The sequence below is a fragment of the Pristis pectinata genome, chromosome 3 (genome assembly GCF_009764475.1).
Source record: "Pristis pectinata isolate sPriPec2 chromosome 3, sPriPec2.1.pri, whole genome shotgun sequence".
NCBI lineage: Eukaryota > Metazoa > Chordata > Chondrichthyes > Rhinopristiformes > Pristidae > Pristis > Pristis pectinata.
Window position 1 is genome coordinate 33,599,372 of NC_067407.1, and position 26,878 is coordinate 33,626,249.

The 26,878-nt window shown below is 41.0% G+C and overlaps 1 protein-coding gene across 1 annotated transcript in view; it reads left to right on the plus strand.

Moving 5' to 3' along the window:
- The window catches only part of LOC127568719 (metalloprotease TIKI2-like), a 324,849-nt gene extending 300,106 nt beyond the window's left edge, over positions 1 to 24,743 (plus strand). The window contains exons 6-7 of the mRNA XM_052012788.1: positions 2,274 to 2,552; positions 18,831 to 24,743. Coding sequence (XP_051868748.1) covers positions 2,274 to 2,552; positions 18,831 to 19,020 — 469 coding nt within the window. The 3' untranslated portion in view covers positions 19,021 to 24,743. The remainder of the gene's footprint in view (positions 1 to 2,273; positions 2,553 to 18,830) is intronic.
- The last annotated feature ends 2,135 nt before the right edge of the window (positions 24,744 to 26,878 follow it).

Consider the following 26,878-nt stretch of genomic DNA (forward strand, 5'->3'; position numbering starts at 1 on the left):
TTTTGATACACTGGCCTTCATCAGTTAGGACATCGAGTATAAAAGTTAGGACATCACGGTGTGATTATACGAGACACTGCTGAGGCTGCATTTGGAGTATCATGTTCAGTTTTGGCCACCCTGCTATAGGAAAGATGTTATTAAACTGAAAAGAGTACAGAAAGTATTTACAAGGATGCTGCCAGGACTCGAGGGACTGAGTTATAGGGTGAGGTTGGACAGGCTAAGACTTTATTTCCTGGAGCACACGAGACTGAATGATGATCTTACAGATGTGTATAAAATCATGAGGGCCATGGATAGGGTGAACGCACTCAGTCTTTTTCCCCAGGGTTGGGGAATTAAGATCTAGCGGGCATAGATTTAAGGTGAGAGGGGAAAGATTTAATAGGAATTTAAGGAGCAACTTTTTTTTTGTTTTACACACCAAAGGTGGTATCTATGTGGAATGAGCTGCCACAGGAAGTAGCTGAGGCAGTTACAATAACAATATTTAAAAGACAGTTAGACAGGTACATGGATAGGAAAGGTTTAGAAGGTTATGGAACAATTGCTGGCAAATGGGATTAGGTCAGTATGGACCAGTTGGGCTGAAGGACCTGTTTCCAAACTGTGTGACTCTTTGAAATCAGATAGGTGGAAATCTCTGCTGACAAGCCTGGAAATAGTCTGTAAATAGCTGCCAGTGAGGTGAATGGTGAGCAATTTCCCTTGCCAATGAAGGCAAAGTCTGTCTTTAACTTTGGAGTCCAATTTAAGACTTTTGCTCAACAACTTCATTTTTGATTCCTTCCCCTTTCTACAAATTGAAAGGGCTAACCATGGGCACTCACATGGGCTCTAGCTACCCCTGCCTTTTTGTTAGCCATGTGGGACAACCTTGTTCCACACCTATTTTGGCACACCCCACTCCCCCAGCTCTTTCTCCACTACATCAACGCCTGTGTCATCACCTTTGCTACCAACTTCCACCCTACCCTCAAATTCACCTGGACCAACTCTGATCCTTCCCTTCCTTTTATGGAAATCTCTGCCTCTAGCTCAGGAGACGACTTGCCAAAGACATCTTCCACAAATCTACCGACTTCCACAGCCACCTTGACTATACCTCATCCCATCATGCTTCTTGTAAGGATGCGTTCCCTTTTTCTCAATTTCTCTTCTCTGTCACGTGTTCTCCGGACAAGGTCTTCTGCTCAAGAACTTGTGAAATGTCCTCCCTCTTCCAGAAGCATGGCTTCTTTTCTGCCATATGATGGGGCCCCTCATATTTCCTCCATTTCCCATATATCTGCTCTGACCCCAACCTCTCTCCAGTCAATAGGTTCCCTTCATCCTCACCTTTCATCCCACCAGCCTCTGCATTCCAACATATCATCCTCTACCATTTTTGGCAGATTGAATGCAAACCTATCACCAGTCACACCTTCCCCCTCCCCCACTCTCTGCTTTCCACAAGGATTCTGCTCTTTGGGACCCCTTGATCCGCTCATCCCTCTTCATCACCCCTCCCTGTCCTCTGGCACTTTCCCCTGCAACTGAAGGAGGTGTAACACCTACACTTTCTCCTCCACCACCATCCAGGGACCTAAACAACCCTTGCACATGAGACAGAGGTTTACCTGCACTTCTTCCAAACTGGTGTACTTAGTGCTCATGATGTGGCCTCCTCCACAATGGTGAAACTAAGCATAGACTAGGCAACCATTTTATGGGGCATCTGCACTCTGTCTGTAACAGCCATCAATCTTCTGGTTGCATATAATTTTAAACACTCCATCACTGACCTGTCCTTGGCCTTCTCCACAGCTACAGAGAGGCCAAACACAACTTAGAAGAACAACATCTCATATTCTGCTAAATCTTACATATTGGATCCCCCTTCTGGACCATCCTGTTAAAATTATGCCATTGTCCAAGTGAAATCATCTGACCTCTATTTGAATTTACTTATAAAACACTTGTCCCCTTCCAGCAGCTGCATTTGGAACTAGAGTCAGCTCCACAGCAAAATTAATAGTCTTCAAATTTCTAGTGAAGACCACACAAAAAGGTCCATTTTTTGTGATTTTAAGATCACACTCTTGGCTCTTTTCCACCAAACAGTATGGGTTAAAATTGGAACTCAGGATCACAGTCACCTAATTTTGAACTCCTGCTGTATCAGATATATTAAATGAAATAGTATAAAGTTATTGGTGATATTCAGCATGACTCGATTGTGTTGATGGGGAAACCGTAATTTAATTGATGCTTTTTTTTCCTTTATAAAGGATAAGGACACAGAAGACTGGCTCGTCTTCAGGCAGTTCATCACTTCCATCAACTTCTTACACTTCCACTGATGAATCATTAGAAGATTCCTTGCCAGTTCCTTCCCTTTCTTCTCCAACTGTTGACTTAGATGATGACATAATTTCTCCACACCTCCTGATGCCCGACAGCCTTAGTCAACTGGAAGAATTTGGCCGCCAAAAGAAGCGGCAGAAGAAGCTGCCCAAACAGCAGAGGCAACGGCAGTTCAGCGATCTGTGGGTTCGCATTGAAGAGAGGTGGGTTTTGATTCATTTTAATTTTGCAACGTGACTCAACAGATGATGTTAATGATGTAGAAGGGAAAAGTAGTAGCTTCACTAAGGATGAAAGCAACTTAAGTGTCTTACCATTATGGTCATATGACTAACATTGCTGACTTAAACCATTTGTATTGATTGCATTGGCCACTTTTTCCACCAGTACACTAGGCCTGCCTGAATGGGTTTACTTCCACCTCAGAGTCCTTCTTTGCCTGTAGATCTTCTGTGAAGTGATAATCACTTAATTATACAAAGAAGAAACTTAACTGTGCAGTTTGTTGGCAGATTCAACCCTAAGATAATGGAACAATAGGGTCAGAAAACAATTTGAATGGGGAGGGAAAACTTTAATGCTGATCAAATAACTTTAAGGCCTTGGAAGTTTCAGGGGGCCATATAAGTAAACGTTTCATTGGACTGTATATTTACTCATTTATCTGTTGTAGAACTGTGATATTGTTTTTGGATTAACTCTGTATGTTATTGCTGGATTTCATATCATTTTAGCTTTCCAGCACCATAATGATAAATTATATGGCAGCTTAATCTATTATATTTTGCAGTTTGATGTATATTTTTTCCCAGATTCTTTTAGTTTGTTTTTCTTCTTTATGTACAATTCAAATTAACATGGATTTGTCCATTAACATAGCCTGATTATGCAGTTTTGTTCATTCTCCAATATCCATGGTCAGTGAGTACATGTACTCACTACCCAATATTGAAAGGCCTGGATAGAGTGGACGTGGAGAGGATGTTTCCAGTAGTGGGAGAGTCTAGGACCAGCCTCAGAATAGAAAGACGTCTCTTTAGAACAGAGATGAGGAGGATTTGCTTTAACCATAAGGTGGTGAATCTGTGGAATTCGTTGCCACAGACAGCTGTGGAGGTCAAGTCATTGGGTATATTTAAAGTGGAGGTTGATAGGTTCTTGATTCGTAAGGGCATCAGAGGTTATGGGGACAAGGCGGGAGAATGGGGTTGAGAGGGAAAATTAAATAAGCCATGATCAAATGGCGGAGCAGACTTGATGGGCCAAATGGCCTGATTCTGCTCCTCTGTCTCATGGAATTGACATTGAACAACATAAGTCAGTGCTGGCCCGGCACTAAGTGAGATCATCTTAACCAGTGTGATAGTAGGTCAGCATAATTAAGTACCCATCATTTAGGGAGAAATAAATCTAGTCTACGTTCCTAATCAACTGACTTGGTCAAATATCCTTTACTGTCAAGACTGCCATTTAGTGAGAGATTGGACAGAAGATTGGCAGATGTGGCTCTGTACTCCAGCACTGACTTGTCTTGGGTTTGCAATTTTTACATAGGATTAATTGACTGCATTTCTTTCATTTTCATCAATTCAATTTTACCTTCTCATTTTAACCCTGCTTGTGTATTCTCTCAGTGCCCATTGTTCAGGCAATTTTTGACCATCATAATCCTGGATGGTGAATATTGGTAATTGTCAGTCATCAGGATGATCAAAGCTTGTAAATTCATTTCTTGTCCAATTTCACATTTTTGTACACTTTTCATCTTGAATGGGAATCCCAGGTGAACTACGAACTCACCAGACAGGGTGCTGATATTAATTGTAGTTTTCCTATCAATTTGCAGGATAAGGACATTGTTTTCCTCTTTCTTCTAAAAATTAATTTGTAGGATATGGGAATGGCTGGTAGGAGCAGCATTTTAATACCCATCCCTGAGAATGTGGTGGTGAGCTGCCCTCATGTACCATTAAGAGCATGTTCCCATAGGGCTGATGGAGAGCGAGTTTTGACCCCAAAGAGCACATGTATACTCCCAGATACTTGTTGCAAACATGCACACTTGTTGTCCTGTCCCTCCAAACGGCAGACAGTGTAGAACTGCGAGTTGCTGCAGTGCACCTTGTAAATGGTGCACATTGTAACCGTGGTATACAGGTGGGCCAGGTAAGTTAAGATGGCTAATTGGGTGTCAAACAAGCAGTCTGTTTTGTCCGTGAGTGTATCGAACTTCTTGCAGCTGAATGCATCTAGCCAAGGGCAGAGGATAGTCCCAGTATTGCGTAAGAGTATAATCTCTGCAGGCACTGTTAAAAACTGATTGTCCCACATGGTATGTCCTTGGTACTTTGTTGTACCAGACATGGCTATACCGCTTAAGAATGTTCTGTTGTTAACTCTGCCTTAGTCTGAGTCAAAGTAATTTTTCCTTGCAAGTGCTGCAAAGACTTTGGGGTTTATTCACTGCAGAATTCTTTGCCTTTGAGCTGCTCTTGGAGCCAGTCTGGTGAAGTTTCTGGTCAGTCGTGACATTCCCCACCCCCACCAGATGTTGATGGCTGAGAACTTGATGGTATTGCCAGACTCTATTTGTTGGAATGTTCATAGCTAGAAGTAATTTTCCCCTTATCAACTCAGGCCTGAATGCCGTCCAGTTCCTCACTGCATGTGCTTATGAACTGCATCTTTATCATCTGGGGAGTTGCCAATGGAACTAAACAATATGCAGTTATCAGCAAGATGGATAGACCTAGACAATGCCTTTGGCATTCCGCAATGATGTCCTGGGATACGATTACAGCTAGTGGAGAGTTTACTGCCATTTACAGTTTCATTTGGACTCCTTGATGTCATGCTCAGTGAAATACTGCCTTGACATCAAGGGCATTCACTCTCATCTCTGGACTTTACCCGACTCAGTACCGATTGTGGATTGAAGCGGAAGCCATATGTAGCAGATTACTAAACTTTCTACTGCTCTGGATTCCATTCTATTTTTTTGTAGTTTTTCCTTCCGTTCTCATTTCCCATTTCATATTATTTTCTGCTTTTGATTCCATTCTATTGAAACATATTCAGAACTTCATTTTCCCACCCACCCCAGACATTCTCTATTTTCCCCCCCTCCCATCTGGCAGGAAGCATCAGGCTCAAAGACAGCTTTTATCTCACTGCTATAAGACTATTGAACGATCCCCTAGTGCGATAAGATCGGCTATTGACCTCACAATATACCTTGGTATGACCTTGCATCTTATCGTCTGCCTGCACTGCACCCTCTACAACTGTAACACTTTATTCTGCATTCGGTTATTGTTTTACCTTGTACTACCCCAATGCACTGTTGTAATGAAATGATCTGTTAGGACAGCATGAAAAACAAAGTTTTTCGACTGTACCTTGGCACATGTGACAATAATAAACCAATTTACCAGTTTACAGTGTTTGGAGAGAACTACTCAGAAGCACAAAATGTTTGGACTTCATGCTACTGAATTTTGTTGCAACAGGCACACAAATAAAAGATTTGTTGGCCAACAGATATTTTCACGTGATTACTCAATGGCAATCTCACAGGAATTAGAGAGTAAAGGACAAATTTTACAAGTAATCTTTTTAAAAGAATGCTTCAGCGTGAATGTTTATTATTTCTGATATTTAGTCTGAAATTATATCAACTGGCAGTGAAGAATTGTTATATGTCATTACCATTGAATGCTGCATATAGTAGCAGAGAACAGGATCAGTGTTGAATGTCTGCAAGGCATCCTTAGCCATGTATTATGAGAATATTCCAGCATGTAAGAAGACTGACAGTGTTACACGTGCCCAATGACACACAGTAATCTAAATGGATTAGTGTGTATCATATGGTATGTCGTTGGGCGCATATAATACTGTCAGTTTAGATCCAGAAGTGACCTTGGTCTTCTCATGGAAACTACAGATTTACAGGAACAAAGGGCTGGATAGGAGTGAGTATGGGGGTGTTTGCTTATTTTAATAGATAAATGTGACAATTTAAAACAAAAGCCTGTGTGTCCACAGACAAGCTGAGGAATTGGAATGTGTGGCACCTGTTTTTAGGCTAACCACATAAAATTCAACTTTACCCAGAGCAGATTAGGCTAGCCTGAAGAACAGAAACAAAAAAGGACCAGGAGGAGGAAAATGGCTGCCAGGGGACATCTCTGCTCAGCATCCACAGCCTCATCTCTCGGCTGAGTGGAAGTGGGAAGCATTGTCGACTTGGACAAAAGGGCCTTCTGGATAAAATCTCCTTTGGAGACTGTAAATTTGTAGTATCCAGTGCAAGCCAAGTGGTCCTCTCCACACTTCAATCAATGCCACTGACATTGTACATCAATAGTCAAATGGGAGAGCCCATATGATGTATAGAACTTGCTCATATTCTGCTGTGGGGGTCTACCTGTACCGATTCTACCATAGGATTGGTCCAATTATCTAAGTGGCTTGCTATAGCATTTCTCTATTTCCTGATGAGTGGCAGCTCACACAAAGATCTCAGACCCCCTGCATAAAATGCACTGTTCTGTGAGAATCTGCACTCTGTAAGTGTAAACAGCAATGTTCAGATCACTCTGCAAATGGATACTTTTTCCTCTTTGCTCTACTGAGTGAGTGATTTTCACTCTGGAAGACCTTCTAGTCCCTCTGGTGCACAAAACCTCCCTTGCTAGATTGACCAGTACCTGCACATTCTTTTGAGTGAATGTGGGAGTTGTCTCCATTACTCTGCAGCCTCCATCTCCTTCATAGCCGTCATAAATGGGTGTTGCTGCTGTGCGGCGCCACAGGGAATATGCCTTTAATAGCTGCAGAGCATTGAGAAAGGGGATCAGCAAAGCATCAGGTGCTGTACCAAAATTTGTGAAGTTCTATGGAGCAAGCAATAACTGTTTTAACACTCATTTCTGAGCGTAAGCCACCTCAAAGCTTGTTGTTTCAGGGGTTTAGGTTAATTCCATTTTTTTTTGCAAGAGACAAGATTGTTAAATGCAATTGTTTCTCAGCACAGATCAAGGCAGAACAGCATCATTGTTATGAAAATCTGTTAATGTTATATATTTTTAACCTTCTACTGAAGGCTTTTACTTTTTGTCAGCCTTCCAACATCTTGCCCAGGTAGCCAATCGTCAGTCATCATTTGAGTACCTGGACAGATATTAGGATAGGATTTCCATTTTCATATTATAGCTAAGCTGAATGATCATCTTTCTCTCTGTTCTCATGTGTACTTTATCTTCCTTTCTCTTCCTTCTCAAAATTCTCATTTTTGAATCAATCCTGATCTATATGGCTCAGTACCAGACCCATGGAGGATTTACCCACTGAACCTCAGGGGCAATGTAAATGCCCATTGGTCTTACATATTTAATAAATGTTATTTGTATTTCAAGCAAATGTCAACTTGTCTGGGAATTGGTCATCTTCGGCAATTGGAATAGTCAATGTCTGATGGCATTCTGACATTGCATTGTAGAGATCTCTGTGGGTAATAGTATAATACAAGGGAACTCTCCCCATACCCATGCTTGCATCCTGATATCACAAAATGAAGTGTCAGAGAAATGTCCCATTCTTTTTAGGCAGCCTCTTTTTGGATCAAGGATGACTTCCACTGTGGTTTTATGGGTTCTGAAGCAACTGATGAGGCCAATGCAAGAACTGCAGACTCTTCCACAGATGGGGCAGATAGTAGCTGACCAGGCAGGTGGGTGGGTTGTCTGTGAGGTTGTCTGCTCCTTCCAACACACACAGAGCTTGTGTGTGCTCCCAATGCATGGCCTTGAGATTCTTAATACTATTCCAAATGCTTCTTCTCCACTTTGAGCAGTTATGGGCCAGAGGTCCCCAAGAGTCAGTTATGCTGTTGCATTCCTTAAAAAGAACCTTATGAGCAAATCCTTGAATCTTTTCCTCTGTCTACTTGGTTTGGACTAAAATGTCTGTTTCCAGAACGTTTTGTTGGGTATGCAAACAATGTGGCCCTGCTCATTGGAGCTAACCAGATGTTCAATACTAAAGATATTGGCCTGGGAGAGGACATTGACTTTGGTTTGCTTGTCCTTCCAGTGAATTTGGATGCTTTTGTAGAGACAGCATTGGTTGTATTTTTCCAAGTCCCTTCACATGCTTGCTGCGGCTAATTCCTAGGTCTCAGAAAAGCATAGGAGGCAGGGATCACAGTTGCTCTGTAAATGATGAGTTTTGTGCCAGGTCTCTATCTTCAAGGACCTTTTTCCTCACTTGACCATAGGCTGTGCTGACACATTGAAGGCAACAGTGAATTTAATCATTGATGTCTGTCTTTGCCGTGTGGTGAATCTCAGGATTCTCTGAAATGGTTCCAATGATTTTCCAATATCTTGCTGCGTATCTTTGTCAGAAGGCAGGGTCATGCAACAAGGGCAGGGTAGTATACAGAAGGTTACAAGAGGAAGGACTTTCCTATTAATATATAGATGTTTTTGTGTGTGTGTGTGGAGGTTTGTAGTTGGAAAGAAATTTTATTAAACACCATAATTCTACACTGCTTTGCCAGTACTACTTAGAAGGCACAAAAGCTTGAACAGTATACATTTCTTGACCATGTGTTCATTTTTCCCACCCACTGGCCCAGAATTATGAACAGGCCACACTAGTATTAACACAATACCAGTAAGACACAGGGTTACATCTCTCCAGAAAAGTATTGGTAGGTTGACACTACTTGCTGTAACTAATGTCAGTCAACAAGAAGCTTCAGAACTTGGTAGATTTACGCCATTTCTCAGTCTGCCTTGTACTAACAATATCCCTCTCTTAGCTGTTCTCTTATTTCCAAGAATATGTGGCAGTTTTGTTTTTCATTCAAGGGATGTGAGCTTTACAGGCTGAGCCAGCATTTAATTTCCTATCCATAATTACCCTCGAGAAGGTGATGGTGAGCTGCCTATATAACTGTCTCAGTCTTTGAGGTGTGGGCATGCCCACAATGCAGTTGGATATTAATTTCCAATAAAATTTACTACAGAAAGTTAGGGCTCATAATTAACTACATAAATGCCACTGTATTGCTACATTGATTATTAATGCTATGCCATTAAACCTCTCTGGGTTAGGAAAGGAACACATTAAACTGTTGACTTTCAAACCTGAGCTCAATAAATACCTCCTAGAAATTCACAGAATCCAGTGTAATTTCTCTCCATGCAATAACACAAAACAGGCAAGATATTATCTCTCATCTCAGTAGATCACTTAATTCAAAATGGTTCCTGTAAAGATTCCACCCATCTTTAAAATCCACCTTTTCCACTCAATTGCCAGATTCACAACTAAAGAACAATCCATTGCTTGAACGATCGTTAACAACGTTATCTACAAATCCATGCAAGATCAATGTCTTCAGCAGGGGAGAGGGAACTGGCATAGAAAATAAGAAATAATAATATTACCAAATATATAATAAAGATTTTTAACTACAAAAGTGATAATTTAAGAATTACGGTGAAAAGTGCTTCAACCTCAATCAAATGCATAGTATAAGAAATGTATATCAATATTAAAAGACAGTCCATTCTATTTTATGCAATGGTCTTTGTGACTGGGCTCAGGTTTTAAATGGTAAGAAGCTATATAAACTTTATTGAAACTAATGTAAGATGTTGGAATTAATAGGTCTAAATGTTATACATGTAACTGAACCATCAACATGCATTTATAGTGTCCCTATTGTGGCAAAATATCCTAAGACACTCTTCGCAGGTGCATAGTCCACCCAGTATAATGCCAAGCCACATTAAGTAGTTAAAAAAATAGATGTGAAAAAGTTTGGTGGCAGTGATAGCTATTTCATGAGTGACTTGAAAGGAGGAGAGGGGTAAAAAGTTGGAAAAGGTTTTAGGGAAAAAATTCTAGTGCTTAGGGCCTTAGCAGCTAAAGACATGGAATAATTACATTTGGGAATGATCCAGAGGCCAGAATTATAGGGCCTCAGATATCTTCAAAGTTGCTGAGCTGGAAGGGATTTCAATTATTTCCCATTTCAAAGTTAGATTTACTTCTCACATCCCTAGCAGTGTGCTCAAAACAGGAGGCTTCTCTTTTCAACACTAATCAAAAACTACTTTACAGCAGAGATCAAAGATTACACATGAAGCAATCTGTCACAATGACAGCTATATATATCCTTTTGACCCAAAGTGTATCATCTGAAAACAAACTTTATTTAAACCCTGAAGCCCCTAAAACAACAGAGTCAGTAAATTGACCCTGTGTCAGTCACCACTGAAGCCCACTACTGGCTGTAATGCCAGGTGCAGACAGGTCCTGCAAGTCACCAGTCCACGTACAATGAAAATCTTGCAATCGCATCTCCTTTTAGGTTTGGGGTCTCAAGAAAAGTACTGTTGACCTGAGGAATACATCAGCTCATTGATATGACAACTGTTATATCAGGTGAGATTTTGATATGCTTCACTCTCCAGCATTCATAATGCTTGATCTGAAGCAGGGATAAATAGAAGAAAAATTATCTTGGTCTTCAGCCAGGATAGCTGGCCCTCCCTGTTCTATCAGAGTGAAGATTTACTTTGGAAGCCAAAAGGCTATTTTCTTTCAGCAAAGATAGAGGTGTGCAAAGTATTAAGAGGAATACAAAGTATTAAGAGGAATAGATAGAGTGGACAGCCAGTGCCTCTTTCCCAGGGCACCAATGCTCAGTACAAGAGGGCATGGCTTTAAAGTAATGGGTGGGAAGTTTAAGGGAGATATCAGAGGAAGGTTTTTTACCCAGAGAGTGGTTGGGGCATGGAATGCGCTGCCTGGGGTGGGGGTGGAGGCAGGTACATTGGTCAAATTCAAGATATTACTAGATAAGCATATGGAAGAATTTAAAATAGAGGGATACGTGGGAGGAAGGGGTTAGATAGTCTTAGGCGAGGTTTAAAGGTCAGCACAACATTGTGGGCCGAAGGGCCTGTATTGTGCTGTACTGTTCTTTGTTCTATGTTCTATCTGCAAACACAAAATATCACACTATGATGGTTTAATTTCTAGGTAAGTATTGGTGAATAAGCTGCTGAAACCATATTGTAAAATTAATTATGCTTTTGCTGATATGGAGTAATGAATGGCATCCACATCATCTGCATGGAGGAAGAAAGTATTCCATAGGGATTGTCTTATATGGTTTGTGACTCTCAACAATTAAATGGAAAATAAATTTACAGGGAACATTGCAAATCTTTGAAATTCTCTACCTCCGAAGATTGTGGATTGATGAGTGATAGGTTCTTGGATGCTAAGGAGATGGGCTTGGAAAGCAGACAAGAGCCAGGGGACCAGCGATGATCTCATTAAATGGCAGAGTGGGCTTGAGAACCACCTAGCCTACTCCTGCTTCTATTTCTTTTTGTAATTATGATCAGATCACAAGTGGAACAATTTCCATATCCCATGAGAAAGTTGTACTTTTACCCTGGAAGCATCTATTTTAGTTCATTCTGTGCACTGGCCTGAACACCATGGGCTGAATGGCCTCCTCCTGTGCTGCACAAAGCTATGAAATAAATTTCTCCAGCAGGTCAATTCACTGCCTGGTGTAACTCTCAACCTACTGGTTCAGAGTTCAATCTCAGTTCCATCTCTGGGCCCTGCTTAGTGCCAATTTCAACTGATTGTGGACTTCAGGAAGGGGAAGTCGGGAGAACACACACCAGTCCTCATTGAGGTGTCAGCATTGGAAAGGGTGAGCAGCTTCAAGTTCCTGGTGTCAACATCTATCCTGTGCCCAATACATTGATGCAATCATGAAGAAGGCACACCAGCGGCTCTACTTCGTTAGGAGCTTGAGGAGATTTTGGATATCACCAAATACTCTTACAAATTTCTATAGATCTACAGTGGAGAGCATCCTGACTGGTTGCATCACATCCTGGTATGGAGCCTCTAATGCACAGGATCGTAAAAGGCTGCAGAGGGTTATAGATTCAGCCAGCTCCATCGCGGACACAACCCTCCCCACCATCGAGGACATCTTCAAGAGGCGGTGCCTCAAGGCGGCGGCATCCATCATTAAGGACTCTCACCATCCGGGACATGTCCTCTTCTCGTTACTACCATCGGGGAGGAGGTACAGGAGCCTGAAGACCCACACTCAATGATTCAGGAACAGCTACATCTCCTCCGCCATCAGATTTCTGAACGATCCATGAACCCACGAACACTACCTCATTATTCCTTTCGTTTTGCACTATTTACTTATCTTGTAACTTATAGATTTTTATGTCTTTGCACTGCGCTGCTGCCATAAAATCAACAAATTTCACGTCATATGCATCAGTGATAATAAATAGGATTCTGAACTGGAGGAGCATGTTAGCACCATAGTTCTCTTTAGCGTTTCTGGATCAGGAAGAGGAGAGTGTCACCCTGCCATCCTTGTTGTTCACCACACAGTTGTTGTTGCTGGATTGTGCACATGTACACCACCTGTCTTGGTAATATCTGCATCTCTTCTGATGGTGCTGGTCACCTTCATTTTTGAAGTAACCTGTTGAATCTTCCTAAACCCACAAAGAAGAATGGCTGTTTGTGTAGTTACTACTCATGGAACTGTTGCTTAGACTGAAATCAGCACCTTCACAATGGGGAGGTGGGGGTGGGGAGTGGAATATACTTTAGATGCAGCTACGTGACCTGCAGGTCCCCGTTGCCAGTCACTTTAACTCCCCCTCCCACACTATCACAGATATGTCAGTCCTCGGCCTCCTCCACTGCCAGGAGAATTCCAAGCACAAACTGGAGGAACAGCACCTCATTTTCCTTCTTGGAACCTTGCAGCCTAACGGCATGAACATTGAATTCTCCCACTGAAGGTAATCCCCACCCTGCCCCCCAATCATGCTTCTTTTTTCCCTTTCCTAGCCTCCCCTCCCCCTTTTTTCTCTTTCTTCTTACCTTTGACCCATCCCCCAGTGGATGTGCTCTCCCCCCTCCCCCACACCTGCCTATCACTATCTCTTACCTGCATCTACCTATCACCACCTTGTGCCCACCCCACCTCCCCTCTTTTGTCTGCCTATTCACTGCTCTGCTTCTCCCTCCTCTATATTGGGCTTCCCCTTTCCCTATCTTCAGTCCTGAAGAAGGGTCCTGACCCGAAACGTTGACCGCCTGCTTTTCTCCATGGATGCTACCTGGCCTGCTGAGTTCCTCCAGAATCATCGTGTTTTTCATATACTTTAGGTTTCACTTGTATTGGAGCATTCTATCAGAAAAATTATCATTCCATGGAAGGTATAGCTTCTTACAGCATCTGGTGTGCCTGTGTGATTAGGCTGCATTCAACCCCACTTGACTTAGAATTGCAGATTTTCTATTGCTGCAGTTTTGGATGAGCCTGATGTTATGGGATATACCTCATCTGCACATCTTTTGAATTAAAATGTTCAATAATTTTCAAAACTTGTACTAAAACTGGTTCAGCTCAGTTCTGGATAGATCTAAGTCCTGCAGTAGTGTGTCCTCAAAATACTACGAATTGCAAATTCAATGGCCTGGTTTGAATCCTGTAATGTTACTGAAAATTTTCAGCCCTACATTTGTATAAAACCAGCACAAAAAGTGTTTAGCAGACACAGTACAGTTAATGCATGGAATAGATTGTGCTGTTGTGAAGTACAATCATAAGAATAATCACTTGAACCAAAACTTGCCTTATTTAACAATTTGTCAGAGAAAGTGATCATTGGCCCTTCTACTTAGTTACAAGCTTATTGATATGATTGGCATACCAGGCCACATCATAGGGCAATTATGTGTCACCATATAGGACAGCAGGACTACCGTGAAAGGAGGCGATGTGAAATTTGAACATACATTCTGGAATGCTTGTACAGTAACAAATATTACATTACCACACCAGTAAATACAAGCAAAATTTAGTCAATACATCAAGTGTGTTTTTAATGCGTTTGAACAAAACTTCAACTTTTCTGGTGTCTGGCCATCTGTTTCTATGTAAGAGCAGAGATATGTTCATACATTCTGTTAGAGTTCCAACATCTTTCATTATTATATGATGGTATGTGGTGAGTAACAAACACATCTTTGCAACACAGGACTGAATAAATAAATCTTAAACACTTAACAGTACAGGGCCTCTTCTGGAATTTGAATCCAAAAACTAGTTTTATAATGGGTTGTGGAAATATTCATTGTAAAAAAAAATTGGGCACAACCCAAATGTGTGTGTTGACACTTCAAGTAAGTATGCCGTGGTAGTTGAACTGGAACCATTTTGTCACTGATCTAATCCATCAAAGAAAACTATTCTATCAATTTTTAAGCGCATGCACTTAAGAATTTTTCTTTAAGTGAAAATCTGTTTCACATTAGAAGACTGTCCGCTTCAACTTTCTCTCAGTCCTTATCATCAGATGAAATACTTGTTATATTGAGTAGTTAAAGTGATTCATACCATATGATCTTTTACAGAACTGTGTGTCCTCCTATTGTCCATTAAATTTGCTGTTTCATGTCTTTGGAGCAATCTTTGTATAAGATTTAGAGAAAGGAACACTTTGCAACCTGGTCAGCAATGCACTCCTGATGAATGGTGAACCTAAAATATTTTCCACATTTTGTTGATGCTTGAACAATTTCCATACTCAAAAGTCACATTTCTGGCACTCCGATTGCTACTTTAATGTAGCTAATTCCATGATTTCACCTTTTGACTCGATTGTGATTTGAAGTGAACACAAACCATCTTGTCTCCCAAGATGGGAGGTCCTGAAGATTTTAAATTTCCCACCTTCAATTGTCAGCTCCCATTCCAGGCATGTTGTATTGGCACTGTACTGCAAATCAAAATACATGAGGCAGCAGAAGGCCTGAAGGATCAGGCTATCATTGGGACCTAGTCCCTGCATGTAAATAAGGAAGTGGAAGTTTTATAAAGTCTGTGATCAAGGTAGGCAAGGGCAATCTGTTGTATCCTTCCGTAATTCATGTGTCTTGATAACAAATATTTTATTAGTACTCAAAGCTCAGACAATCATCACGTCGGAGTATCACTGTTAATTTTGTTGATTTAGACTTGATTCAATGAAAAATTGCTGATTATTGACACAAAGATAGCATTTATGAAATATTGTTAAGTAACAAATACTTATCTACTGAACAGATGCAATATCAGCCATCTTAAATACAGGTGACCCCTGCAATACAGCAGTTTGGCTAATGGAAATTTGCCCTTATAGAAATGGCAAATGACTACCAAAAAATATGAGATACAGAATAAGTCTTGTTTAAAAGATGAAGGAAACTTAGACATAAGTTATGTACATTATTTTCTAAATTTTTTCACCCTTATTTTTGAGTTTCAATCACTGCGCTCAAAAACATCTTGGAAAACAAATAAAACTGCAGACACTGGAATCTGAAACACAAACAGAAATGCTGGAAGAATTCAGCCAGTCAAGTAGCATCTGTGGAAGAGAAACCAACCAAGTTCTTCCAGCATTCCTTGAAGATATGAAGCAACGGACAATTCTCCAGAGGAACTCAACCAGTCAAGCAGCATCCGTAGGGGAAAGGAATTGTTGATGTTTCAGGTCAAAACCACACATCAGGGTTTAGAACAAAAACTTTGATAATTCCTTCCCCTCCCCCGCCACAGATGTTGCTTAACCAGCTGAGTTCCTCCAGCAGATTGTTGCTCCAGATTCCAGCATCTGCAGTCTCTGGTGTCTCTTCCTTCTTGAAGCTATCTTAGCTGATTATAATGATCTCAGCCTGAGGCTAAAGATTTACAGAGCGATGCCCTCCGATTACACTGGCTCAAAATGAAATTAAGTCCAGAATTTTACGTGGAGGTGCAGAACATTACTTTCCTGGTGTCTTATTGCAACTCACTTGAGCAATTTCTTTTTGCTTATCCTCAATGACTAGTTTTCACTCAAACAGGAATAAATGGTGCAATTTTGACTCCTTCCTCTGGTCTCAATTATTTACACTGAATTTGGTGTCAAACCCATTCTGCATGTGTGAATGAGATCAGAATATATTTACACTAAACTAAGCATCAGGAAACAGGTTATACAAACAAACAATTTGGGTGTGCAGCCAGATTTGGTCCTCTCAAGAAATCACTGTTTCAGTGGTAACAATAAGACACTGTCATTTTACCATGCTGTCTTCAAAGTATCTTATATATGTCCTGAAATTTTCATAAAGGCCTAAACTGCCAGTCATTGGGATTCCATTTCCTTTAAAGACACTAAGTTTGTCATTTGATTGCAGTAAATAACTTGACTTGCATTTACCAGGCCATACATGTTTAAAGATTAAATTTACTGGAAAACTTTACTGAGCTAGATTAATGCCATGTCTGAAATTTTCTGGCATAAGGTTTCTCATGAAATCAATCATGTCTAATGCTTAATAACTTTTTAAAAATCTAAATAAGCCTATTAATGCATGAAATATTGAAGTGTCCACTTGGGATGCATTTTGTTTTAAGGTACATTTCTCCCTTTCTTTGTTGTGGTCTCCCTGCACTGCACACTTTCAATAACCAAAAATGGCACCGTGCATAATTCAACCATAAGAACTGCTGGAGCAGTAAGTGGGCAGCTGACTCTTGTGTATTCCACTTCTGGTGGGAAACCATGTGTTACCTCACTTGACAGCCCTTCACAGCAGAGAAAAGAATCAGAGAAGATGTGGGTGGTTAGGAAATTTCATGTTGCCCACCACCTCTCACCCAACATTTACTGCCAACTCATTTAGTGTATACTAGCCTAGAAATTGTAGGCATGTGATTTAATCTAGGTTGGATTGCACAAACCATAATTTCCAGGTAAAATGGTGTCCATTTGGAATTGGCTTCAGCACTACTGTATGCAATTCATCTTCACGTAACTGACTATTTTACAGTGCAAGTTATGCAATGCACCTTTGCTCCTTGGCTGACAGATATTGGAGTTTTTGGATGTAACCCATGAATAGTCACAGTACACTCAGGGATACATCTTTTCTGCTTTCTTGCATTTATGTCTATTTAAAAAGGGAGATTCTGGTGACATTGGGAAATCTGACTGTACAGCTCCAGAACTGACAGCAGGGTGCAGAGTGTGCTTAGACCAACAGCTCTGAGATACTCATTCAATGAGTGCTTCATTAGTGAGAAGGCTAGCAGCATTCCATTACTGATGGCATCACATGGCAATTAGTGGCTGAGCACACTGGGTCAGGAAGCAAAGATGTGCTCATCACTGGACACCTTTCAGAGACCCTGTATCCAAGGAAGCTGAGGTTTTCCCAGACTGTTACACAGAGATACAAGAAAAGCTGTGAGGAGACCAGAGTCACACTCTCATACCTAGACTTTTCTCTCTGTGGAGGTCAAGGTCACCTTGACTCTCGACTTGCTCATTACCAGTCTTTACAAGTGCTTTAGCAGATCTCTGCTCTGTCTCCCAATAAGATAAGATTTCTTTATTAGTCACATGTACATCGAAACACACAGTGAAATGCATCTTTGCGTAGCGTGTTCTGGGGGCAGCCCGCAAGCGTCGCCATGCTTCCGGCACCAAAATAGCATGCGCACAGCTTCCTAACCTGTACGTTTTTGGAATGTGGGAGGAAACCAGAGCACCCAGAGGAAACCCACACAGTCACGGGGAGAATGTACAAACTCCTTACAGACGGTGGCCGGAATTGAACCCAGGTCAGTGGCGCTGTAATAGCGTTACACTAACCGCTACACTACCACCGCAGCATCAGAGAGATCAATAGGCACTGTATATGTCCAGAGATGATTTCAGCTCTTTTAACTTCAGTGAGAAGCAGGTATCATCTTGGGCACTGGGATTTGCTAGGAGTATACCAGCTCAGACTTGAGGCACAAGCTGAAGACTAGCAGGAAGAAGTGCAGCAGGAGGGGGAGGGGATATAGGGGGGAAAAGTCCCTTTTCAACACCAGCAGCCTCATCTCCCTGAGCAGAGCAGAGGAGAGGGGCATTGTCTGCAACACCAACATTGTTCCCCAGGAAACAGCTGAGACCACGACCCACACCCCCCAATAACATCAAATAATCCCTCCCATTCTCCTTTGCATAATCACCTGCACTAATGTATTTCTCAGTTTAGAATGCAACAATTTGCCAGAAACTACATTCAGTTGAGCCTGGACCCATCCGGAACTATGCACGTCCTGTTTAGGTGTAAACCACCAAAGCATGGATGCTAAAAAGGTACTGGCCAATCTTATGATTATTTTTGTATGGAATTTGATGTGCATTTAGTACTCTACACACCACTAGTGCAGGTTTAGTGAACCAGAGAAAGGATAAAAACTAACTTCCAGCCAACTTTGTGCAGCAGACCTGAAGGTTGTCATTTTATTTTGTAGGTGATTCTTACTTCCTGGCTGTCTAATAATTGTGTTTTTTTTCTTTCCCCTTCAGTACAACTGTTGTGCCATCCAATATCAGAATTATCAACGGCTATATCACAGTGGAACCTGCACATGAACCATCACATCAACAGAAGCAGCATCCCATCCTCAACTCTGCTGCAGCAGCCACAGTCCCATCAGCAACTGCACTCCTCTCTGGGGTGGCCTGCTTAATCTGGAGTCTGTTGTGGCCCTCCTGACCCCCTGAACATATCTTGACCCACAACTTGTTCTTTCAATTTAAGAGGAGAAAACCTCTCATGAGATTTCTGACGTTAGATGATGGAGCTTCTCGCAGTTACACATAGGAAGTGCCTTTGCCCTCAGCTCGGCAGACCCTCAAGACCTAGTTGCATCAGGTCCATCAGGTTCTCTGTGATGACACAGGAGAGAGTAAAATGAGATTCTGAAGCTTGGACAGCCACAACGTGACAGCATCTTCTTTTTGTAGAAGGATATTTTTCCCATGGTGCTATGGGGCATTGTAAATTTACTTTTCAAAGTTTATTTGTTCACATGAATAATTTATATTTATTCCCCTTCAAACATTAAGTTTTTGTTGTGTATGACTCCATAATATTTGAGAAATTCAAAGTTTTACCATAGTCTAACCAGATAAGATAAATTTTCTACCAAAGGTCACCTATCAGATGGGAAATGTATAAAAGGTGCCTCCTCGCCCCAATTGCCCTTAAAAGTCTTTAATGATCTTATTGATTGTTCATTATATCCAGGAGCTCTGAAGACAACTGTTTAGGTTTTGGTACTAAAAACTCCTTTAATGCAGGGATTGATGAAAAAAAACAATTGGATGTTTTGCAGCAAAAGCTTAGATAGTCAATCCACAGCTAAACCAAATCCAACAAGTGGTCTGTACTCTGACCCAACTGGATTTTCAGATGCATCACCAAGGTGAGATCACTCATGAGCTTCCATTTTACAGCCAACAAGAGACATCAATACTGCCACTTCACCACCCGAAACACCAATGCTTGTGTAGGACAGTCTGTAAGAAAAACTATTTCATTTACTGAGTTGAATCTGCATGTATAAGAAAGAATGGCTGCACTCATGCTGGTATTTTTAAACATGGTTGAGAACTTCCATTTATTTAGCACCTTTGATCTTTTCAGGATTTCCTATGTGAATTGTCATCTCTCTTGCTGAACAGAGAACCACAGCGAATAATCTATATACAGGAATGGGCCAATGACAAACACCAAGATAAACAACTGGTAAATCTGATTTTTTGAATGATCAGTGCCACTGGGGACACAAAGAACACTTATGCTCTTCAAATGATGCCCTTTAAGTCCTTAGAAATAGGGAGGTGGGGTTTTGGTTTAATATCCTGTTTGAAAGGGGGCAATGCAGGACTTCCCCAATACAGCAAAAATACCTGCCTAGATTCTGTATTCAGGGTTGTTTTGAGGCTAGAATCCTTGAGTAGACCAACTAACTCATAAGCCACCTTCTGCTGATTCTAGTAATTCTGAGGATAAATGCATATGCCAGTTGTGATACAATGCTGCAGGAACCCTAAGAGCCAAAGTTTGGTCTAAGCTGACTGTAATCGAGATACCTGGAGACACCTGTGAGACAAAGATGAAGAAGTTGCTCAAGCTTGCTGGTGGCATCCAGTAAACCCTGCTGGAGAGTGCCTACAAGCTATATCAGGCTAAGGTTAGGTAGTATTTAGATTCACAGGTGTAGAATCGTATGAGGGAGGTATCAGAGAGAAGGGGGTTCGTGTGAAAACATTGCTCAACCTGACCCTGTTGAGCATCTTTAGAAGTGGCCTACCTAGAATATTAGGCCCACCCAATGGTTTGCTCCACAAATGTGCAGAGGGGAAAATCACCCACCCCCCCCCCCCCACCACACCCACCCAGATTAGAAACACCATTACTGGGATCGTCAGTGACCAGCACCTACGGAGACACATCAGTAGATCTAGCTTACCTAGCCTAGTCCAATCTGCCTCACATGCCAGAGAGGAGCTCCAACCTATTCTGCCTGTACACCAAGAGAACTGGAGGGCAAGAAATGAATTCCTGCTCTAAAGTCAGTCATTCTGCCTTCAGTAAAAACAATTCAATCTCTTCCTCAATCAGCTTAGCTCCGTTAATGACTAGGCCCTACGAAAAGGCTAAGTATAGTGTTACAGAGGTCTGTCAAGGGTGCAAATCACTGAGCTAGTCTGGAATTCTCCCTGATGCAATCCCTTAATAATGAAGACTGATGGAGTACCCACTCTTAGAAGAACCTAAATGGAATAGCCAATCCCAACAAACAGGTTATGACTCCACCAGGAGTCGGAAACTCCACAGGAAATTTCGGCCTTTTTAAATCGAGTCTGAAAATAATGCCTGGCCATTTTAATGGCATTACTTGCAACACTCAACTTGATCAGAAGATCTGTCCTTCACAATCCCTTTAAACACACTCTTCATACAGCCTATCCCACCATTCAGTAGAATTTCACATCTCCCAAGTTCACAGGTTGTCCCCTTTCTTCTTTTGTGTGATAATTTTCTTACAGAACATTTTTCAACGGATGAGTGCATCTGATAACTGGCACTTCCAAGTCCAGCAATGGCACTCCAGTCCATCATTATTTAACCACATTTATGTGAAATGTTTGGAGGAGCCCTCTCCCCAGTTGAACAAATCCTCAAATTGATTTAAAGATTTTGTGTTGAATTTCTGTTCTATTTTACTGCCCAATTAGTTAATGAAAATACTTCCACATAATATAATGGTGCAGCACTCAGTTTAGGAGACAGCAAGTTAACTTCCTGGGCCTGGCGAAGCCCATGACAAAGAGCACAAGTGCATGGCATGGGCTTGTTCCTCAGAGACCATTGTCCAGCCAGACAAATCTCGTAACAGGGCAATTGCTATTGACGGGATGCTGCCACTTACAGCTTACCATCTCTGCAGACTAAGTTGAACAAAATAAAAAGGCAGCAGATAAGAGTCTGCAATGTGAGCTTGGTGAGTCAGTGTTGGAGATTTCCCAGTGGAGTACGTCCTGGCTGAGACAATTTGGCAAATAAAAACAACTTGATTTTCCTTCTGCAGAGCATGCCCTTAAATCTTGGCTTTGCCTCAAAGATAAGTCAATGAGTGCACTGGTTTCATGCCAGCACCTATTTGGAAACCATCCATTTTCTCCCGTTTCATTTTCTCTTCTGTTTCCTCATGTTCTGCACACTGTGCCCCTCACCTTTCAACGTCTTGCTATTTTGTTTTCCAATCTTTGAGTGAGATCAAAATGCTTTTTCTTTGTACTTTCTCTGTACACGCCAGTCTCTCTAAGTGGGTGGGCAAGCTGATCTGGCAATGGTCCTGCGTTACCAGGGATTGGAATAAATAGGAAGAAGCCTTGGGTGGCAAAGTAGGCTCACTGTTGTCAAACCACCACAACTAGAGAACACCCATGGTACCAGTTCCACACTGATTTCTAACACTCAGCCAGAATCTGTCTGCTTGTTTCAGCTTAAAGAGTTATTGCCCTCATAACTAAGTAAAATTTTTATTCTTGCTTTCTTTTTTGTACATTAGATTGAGCAGATGGCAAGGCAAGAATTTGCTCAGTTGTGATTCCTCTGTGCAGTCACTCTCCATTAGGCTCACCAACAAACATACCAATTAGGGGCAGGAGTTGACCACTTGGCATCACCAGTTAATAAGATCATGGCCAATCTAATTAAAACCTCAGCTCTGCATTCCCATCTATCACTTGCTTGTCAAGAATCTATCTACCTCTGCCTTAAAAATATTTAAAGATCCTGCTTGCACTGAGCTTTAGGAAGACAGTTCCTCAAAAGCCTCTGAGAGAAATAAAAATCACCTCAACTGTGTCCGAAATGTGTGACCCCGTAGTTCTGGATTTTCCACACAAGAAACATCCTCTGCATACCTACCCTGTTAAAAGTCAAGGATTATATATGTTTCAATCAAGTCCACACTTCTAAACTCCAGCAGATAGAAGCCTAGCATGTCCAATCATTCCTCATTAGACAGCCTACAATTTCAGGTATTAGTCTAATAAAGCTTGGCTGAAATGCTTCCAACACATTAACATTCTTCCTTAGATGAGCTCAATACTGTGCCAGATGTGGTCTCACCAGTGCCCTATATAATCAAAGCATAACCTCCCTGCTTTTGTATTCAGTTCTCCCAATAAAGAATAGCATTCCGTTAGCTTTTCTATTGACATGCTGTGCCTGTACATATTGCCTTAGCCACGAAGAATGGCTGCTTGAGTGAAGTGCCAGAGTGTTTCTGCATCCTGGGGATCCACACTCAACTGAGGTCTGGCACTTTTTGGAATGACAGGAGGATTTTCCCACAAAAACAAAATACAGTTGTACACCACACGTGCCTTTTTCTCTCCTAAAAAGACACAGGCTGTGATCATCATCATCGTCGAGATATTGTGTGTCACTAAGGCAACACAGATCCTCCGAGTCCCTGTAGCAAAGATAAATCAGTACTAAAAACAAAAAACTGTTCAACTGGTCTGACTTTTGCTAATTGCTTCTTATGACCAAATAAGTATTAGCTATGGGAGTTGGGCGATCAAAATTGTGATGTGACCATAGAGTTCCTAATGAACCTTTAAGTTATCCATTAATGATATGATTGCCAACAGTTCAGAATTTAATATTAAACAATTTTCAGGAGGAAAGAAAACTAATGATGAAGCAATGCGAGAGCTTTACATATTTCAGACTGTCCTATTTCAGCTTCCTAAACATCCCTTAGACTAGGGTTCAGCAAGGAAACCCGAGACATTAACCGCCAGGAGTGGTCATTTGCTTTGATTCTGGTGACTTCTATAGGCGATAAGTCATTGCACTTTTCCATTACTTGTCATTCTTTAAAGACTTAACAAGGACCATTACCAATATTGAAATTTAATGGTAAAGAACAGATCTGTGCGCTCACCAAACATAAAGACTATTATGAATTAGTTGGTACGCATTAAGTTATTACAGATACAAAATATTTTATTTTTTTTCATCTGTTTTGGCATACTTGTAACATATCTTGTCGCTTTTCTCAGCACACTGTTGTAAAAGATTCTATTAATGTTATTTTTCCAGAAATATTATTTTTTTAGTGTAATGTAATGCTGTATTGTAATAAATCAGAAATAAGTATTAGAGTACTTGTAACAGCCAAGTCAAAGTTTTGCAGAAAAAAGTCAAGATGGTGAAAGGAAATGGATTGACTCCATAGTGAGGTGTTAAAGACAGGATCTTATAAATTTAATTCAATGCGTTTATAAATATTATAACTGATTTAAACATTTTGTATTCTTGTAGAATATCAGTACAGGAGCTCATTCAGTATCTCTTCCCTTTTTAGTTATCTATCAATGGTCCTACTTACATGGAGATGTGGTTCAGTAACCTGTTGGATTCAGGCAGGTTTCTTCTCTGTGCAGTTGTCAGAAGTCCACTAGATTTACTATAATTCCATTAATGGACTATTATTCAAATTTGGCTTGAAAGGCAACTTAATCTGACAGAAATATTTTAAATTATTTTCTATTTTAAAAAAAATCAGACTTAACCTATTAAAATTTCTACCCACAGAAGCAGTTTGCATTTTTTTTCCCAATTATAAAAAAAATCATGAATTGGGTGGAGACATTTGATGTCCACATTTTAACATTATGAAGTTTGGAAATTACATTATTGGTTGTATTCAGTGGAAAAAAAAATCAGGGATTCAGGCAGACTGATTCATTCCATGTGGAATGATAGATTGAAATTAACACACTCATGTAAGCATGGCCATAGTTTGCATTAATCATATGAATGTAGAAGCATACCAAACCTGAACAAGAATTACTTTGTTTACAATTTTCATGTGACTGTACTTGTCACAAAATTGTGATTTTTTTGGAAAAAATAATATAAAGAGTCAATAAATCATTATAATTTCATAATTATCTCCCAATGTTCTCAAATAACTGTACGTGCCTTAAAAATGATGCTCTTGCTGCCACCTTGGGACAGAAGGCAGTAATAACAACAAAGGCAAGACCTGACTGGTTTTCCTGTGCATTACATTTCTTTGATTTCACAAAAGCTCTTTATGTTGCAATCATCATTGGCTCTACAACAATAACATGTTAGTTTACAATGTCATCATGAAAGGAAATCCACAGTGAAAAACATAAAAGTCTGCGGAAAAACAAAAAAATCAGGCCCTTGGCATTCACTATCACACACTGGCAGTTGTACATAAATCACTGGCCAAAAGGGAAAGTAAATCTTTCTTTTTGACCCAATAACATGACTGAATGAAATCTCTTCAATTTCCTCCAGTTGTGGCTTATCTGAATGCAACTTTTATTTCCGTGCTACAACATGGGAAGCCCTTGTGCTCTGGGTCTGTGTTTATTTGGACCTGGTACAAGTAGATTGAGGCACAAGAGACTGCAGATGCTGTGGTCAAAAAAAAACAAACTGCTGGAGTAACTCAGCAGGTCAGGCTGTACCTATGGCAGCAAAGGAATAATTGGTGTTTCGAGTTGAGGCCCTGCATCAGTCCTGAGTTTATATTTTGCTCTATGTTTAAACTTATTTCATATACACTCTACAACCAGTAAAGTTAAAGAAGCCCCTTGCTTTGGGTTGTATTCAAAGCCAAACATACTTCAGTAAAAGGATAGTGGAATAAATTGAGGCATAAAGTCCCTCTGCTTTCAGTTTTTGTATGTTGTGACAGATATCTCACAATATTAACCTTGTATTTTTAATTACAACATTCCAACTCATACCATGCAATTCACCTACCGCTGAAACAGGTCTATGGCAGACGCTATCTCCCTGGCCCTACACTCATCTCTGGAGCACCTGGACAATAAGACACTTATGTTAGACTATTATTTATTGACTACAGCTCCACCTTCAGTACTATAATTCCAAGCTAACTCCTCTCCAAACTCCTAGACATGGGACTCAACACCTCCCTCTGTAACTGGATCTTTGACTTCCTGACTAACAGACCACAATCAGTGAAGATAGGCAGCAATATCTCCACCATGATTATTCTCAACACCAGTGCCCCACAAGGCTGTGTCCTCAGCCCCCTACTTTTCTCCTTATACACTCACGATTGGGTGGCCAGATCCTGCTCTGACTCTATCTACAAGTTTGCAGATGATACTATCATAGTGGGCCGTATCTCAAATAATGATGAGTCATAGTACAGGAAGGAGATAGAGAGCCTAGTGACATGGTGTCATGACAACAACCTTTTCTTCAATGTCAACAAAACAAAAGAGCTGGTCATTGACTTCAGCAAGGGAGCAGTACACATGCTCCTGTTTACATTAATGGTGCTGAGGTCGAGAGCTACAAGTTCCTAGGAGTGAACATCACCAATAGCCTGTCCTGGTCCAACCGCATTGACTCCACGGCCAAGAAATCTCACTAGTGTCTCTACTTCCTCAGTAGGCTAAAGAGATTTGGCATGTCCCCTATGACCCCCATCAATTTTTAATTGATGAAACCATCCTATCTGGATGCAATGGTGTGTCACGGCTTGGTATGGCAACTACTCTACTCGTGACTACAAGGAACTGCAGAGAGTTGTGCTGAGCTGTGTCCACATCATGGAAACCAGCCTCCTTTTCATGGGCTCTGTCTATACTCCTTGCTGCCTCTGTAAAGCAGCCAGCATAATCAAAGACCCCACCCACCCCAGACATTCTCTCTTCTCCCCCTCTCCCATCGTGCAGAAGATACAAAAGCCTGAAAGCACGTACTACCTGGCACAAGGACAGCTATTACCCCATTGTTATAAGACTATTGAACTGCTCCCTAGTATAATAAAATGGACCCTTGATCTCACAATCTACCCTATTATGCCCTCGCACCCTATTGCCTCCCTGCACTGCAGTTTCTCTGTAGCTGTGACACTTTATTCTGTACTCCGTTATTGTTTTACCTTGTACTACCTCACAATGCACTGTTGCAAGGAATTGATCTGTAGGAGCGGTATGCAAGACAATTTTTTCCACTGTAACTTGGT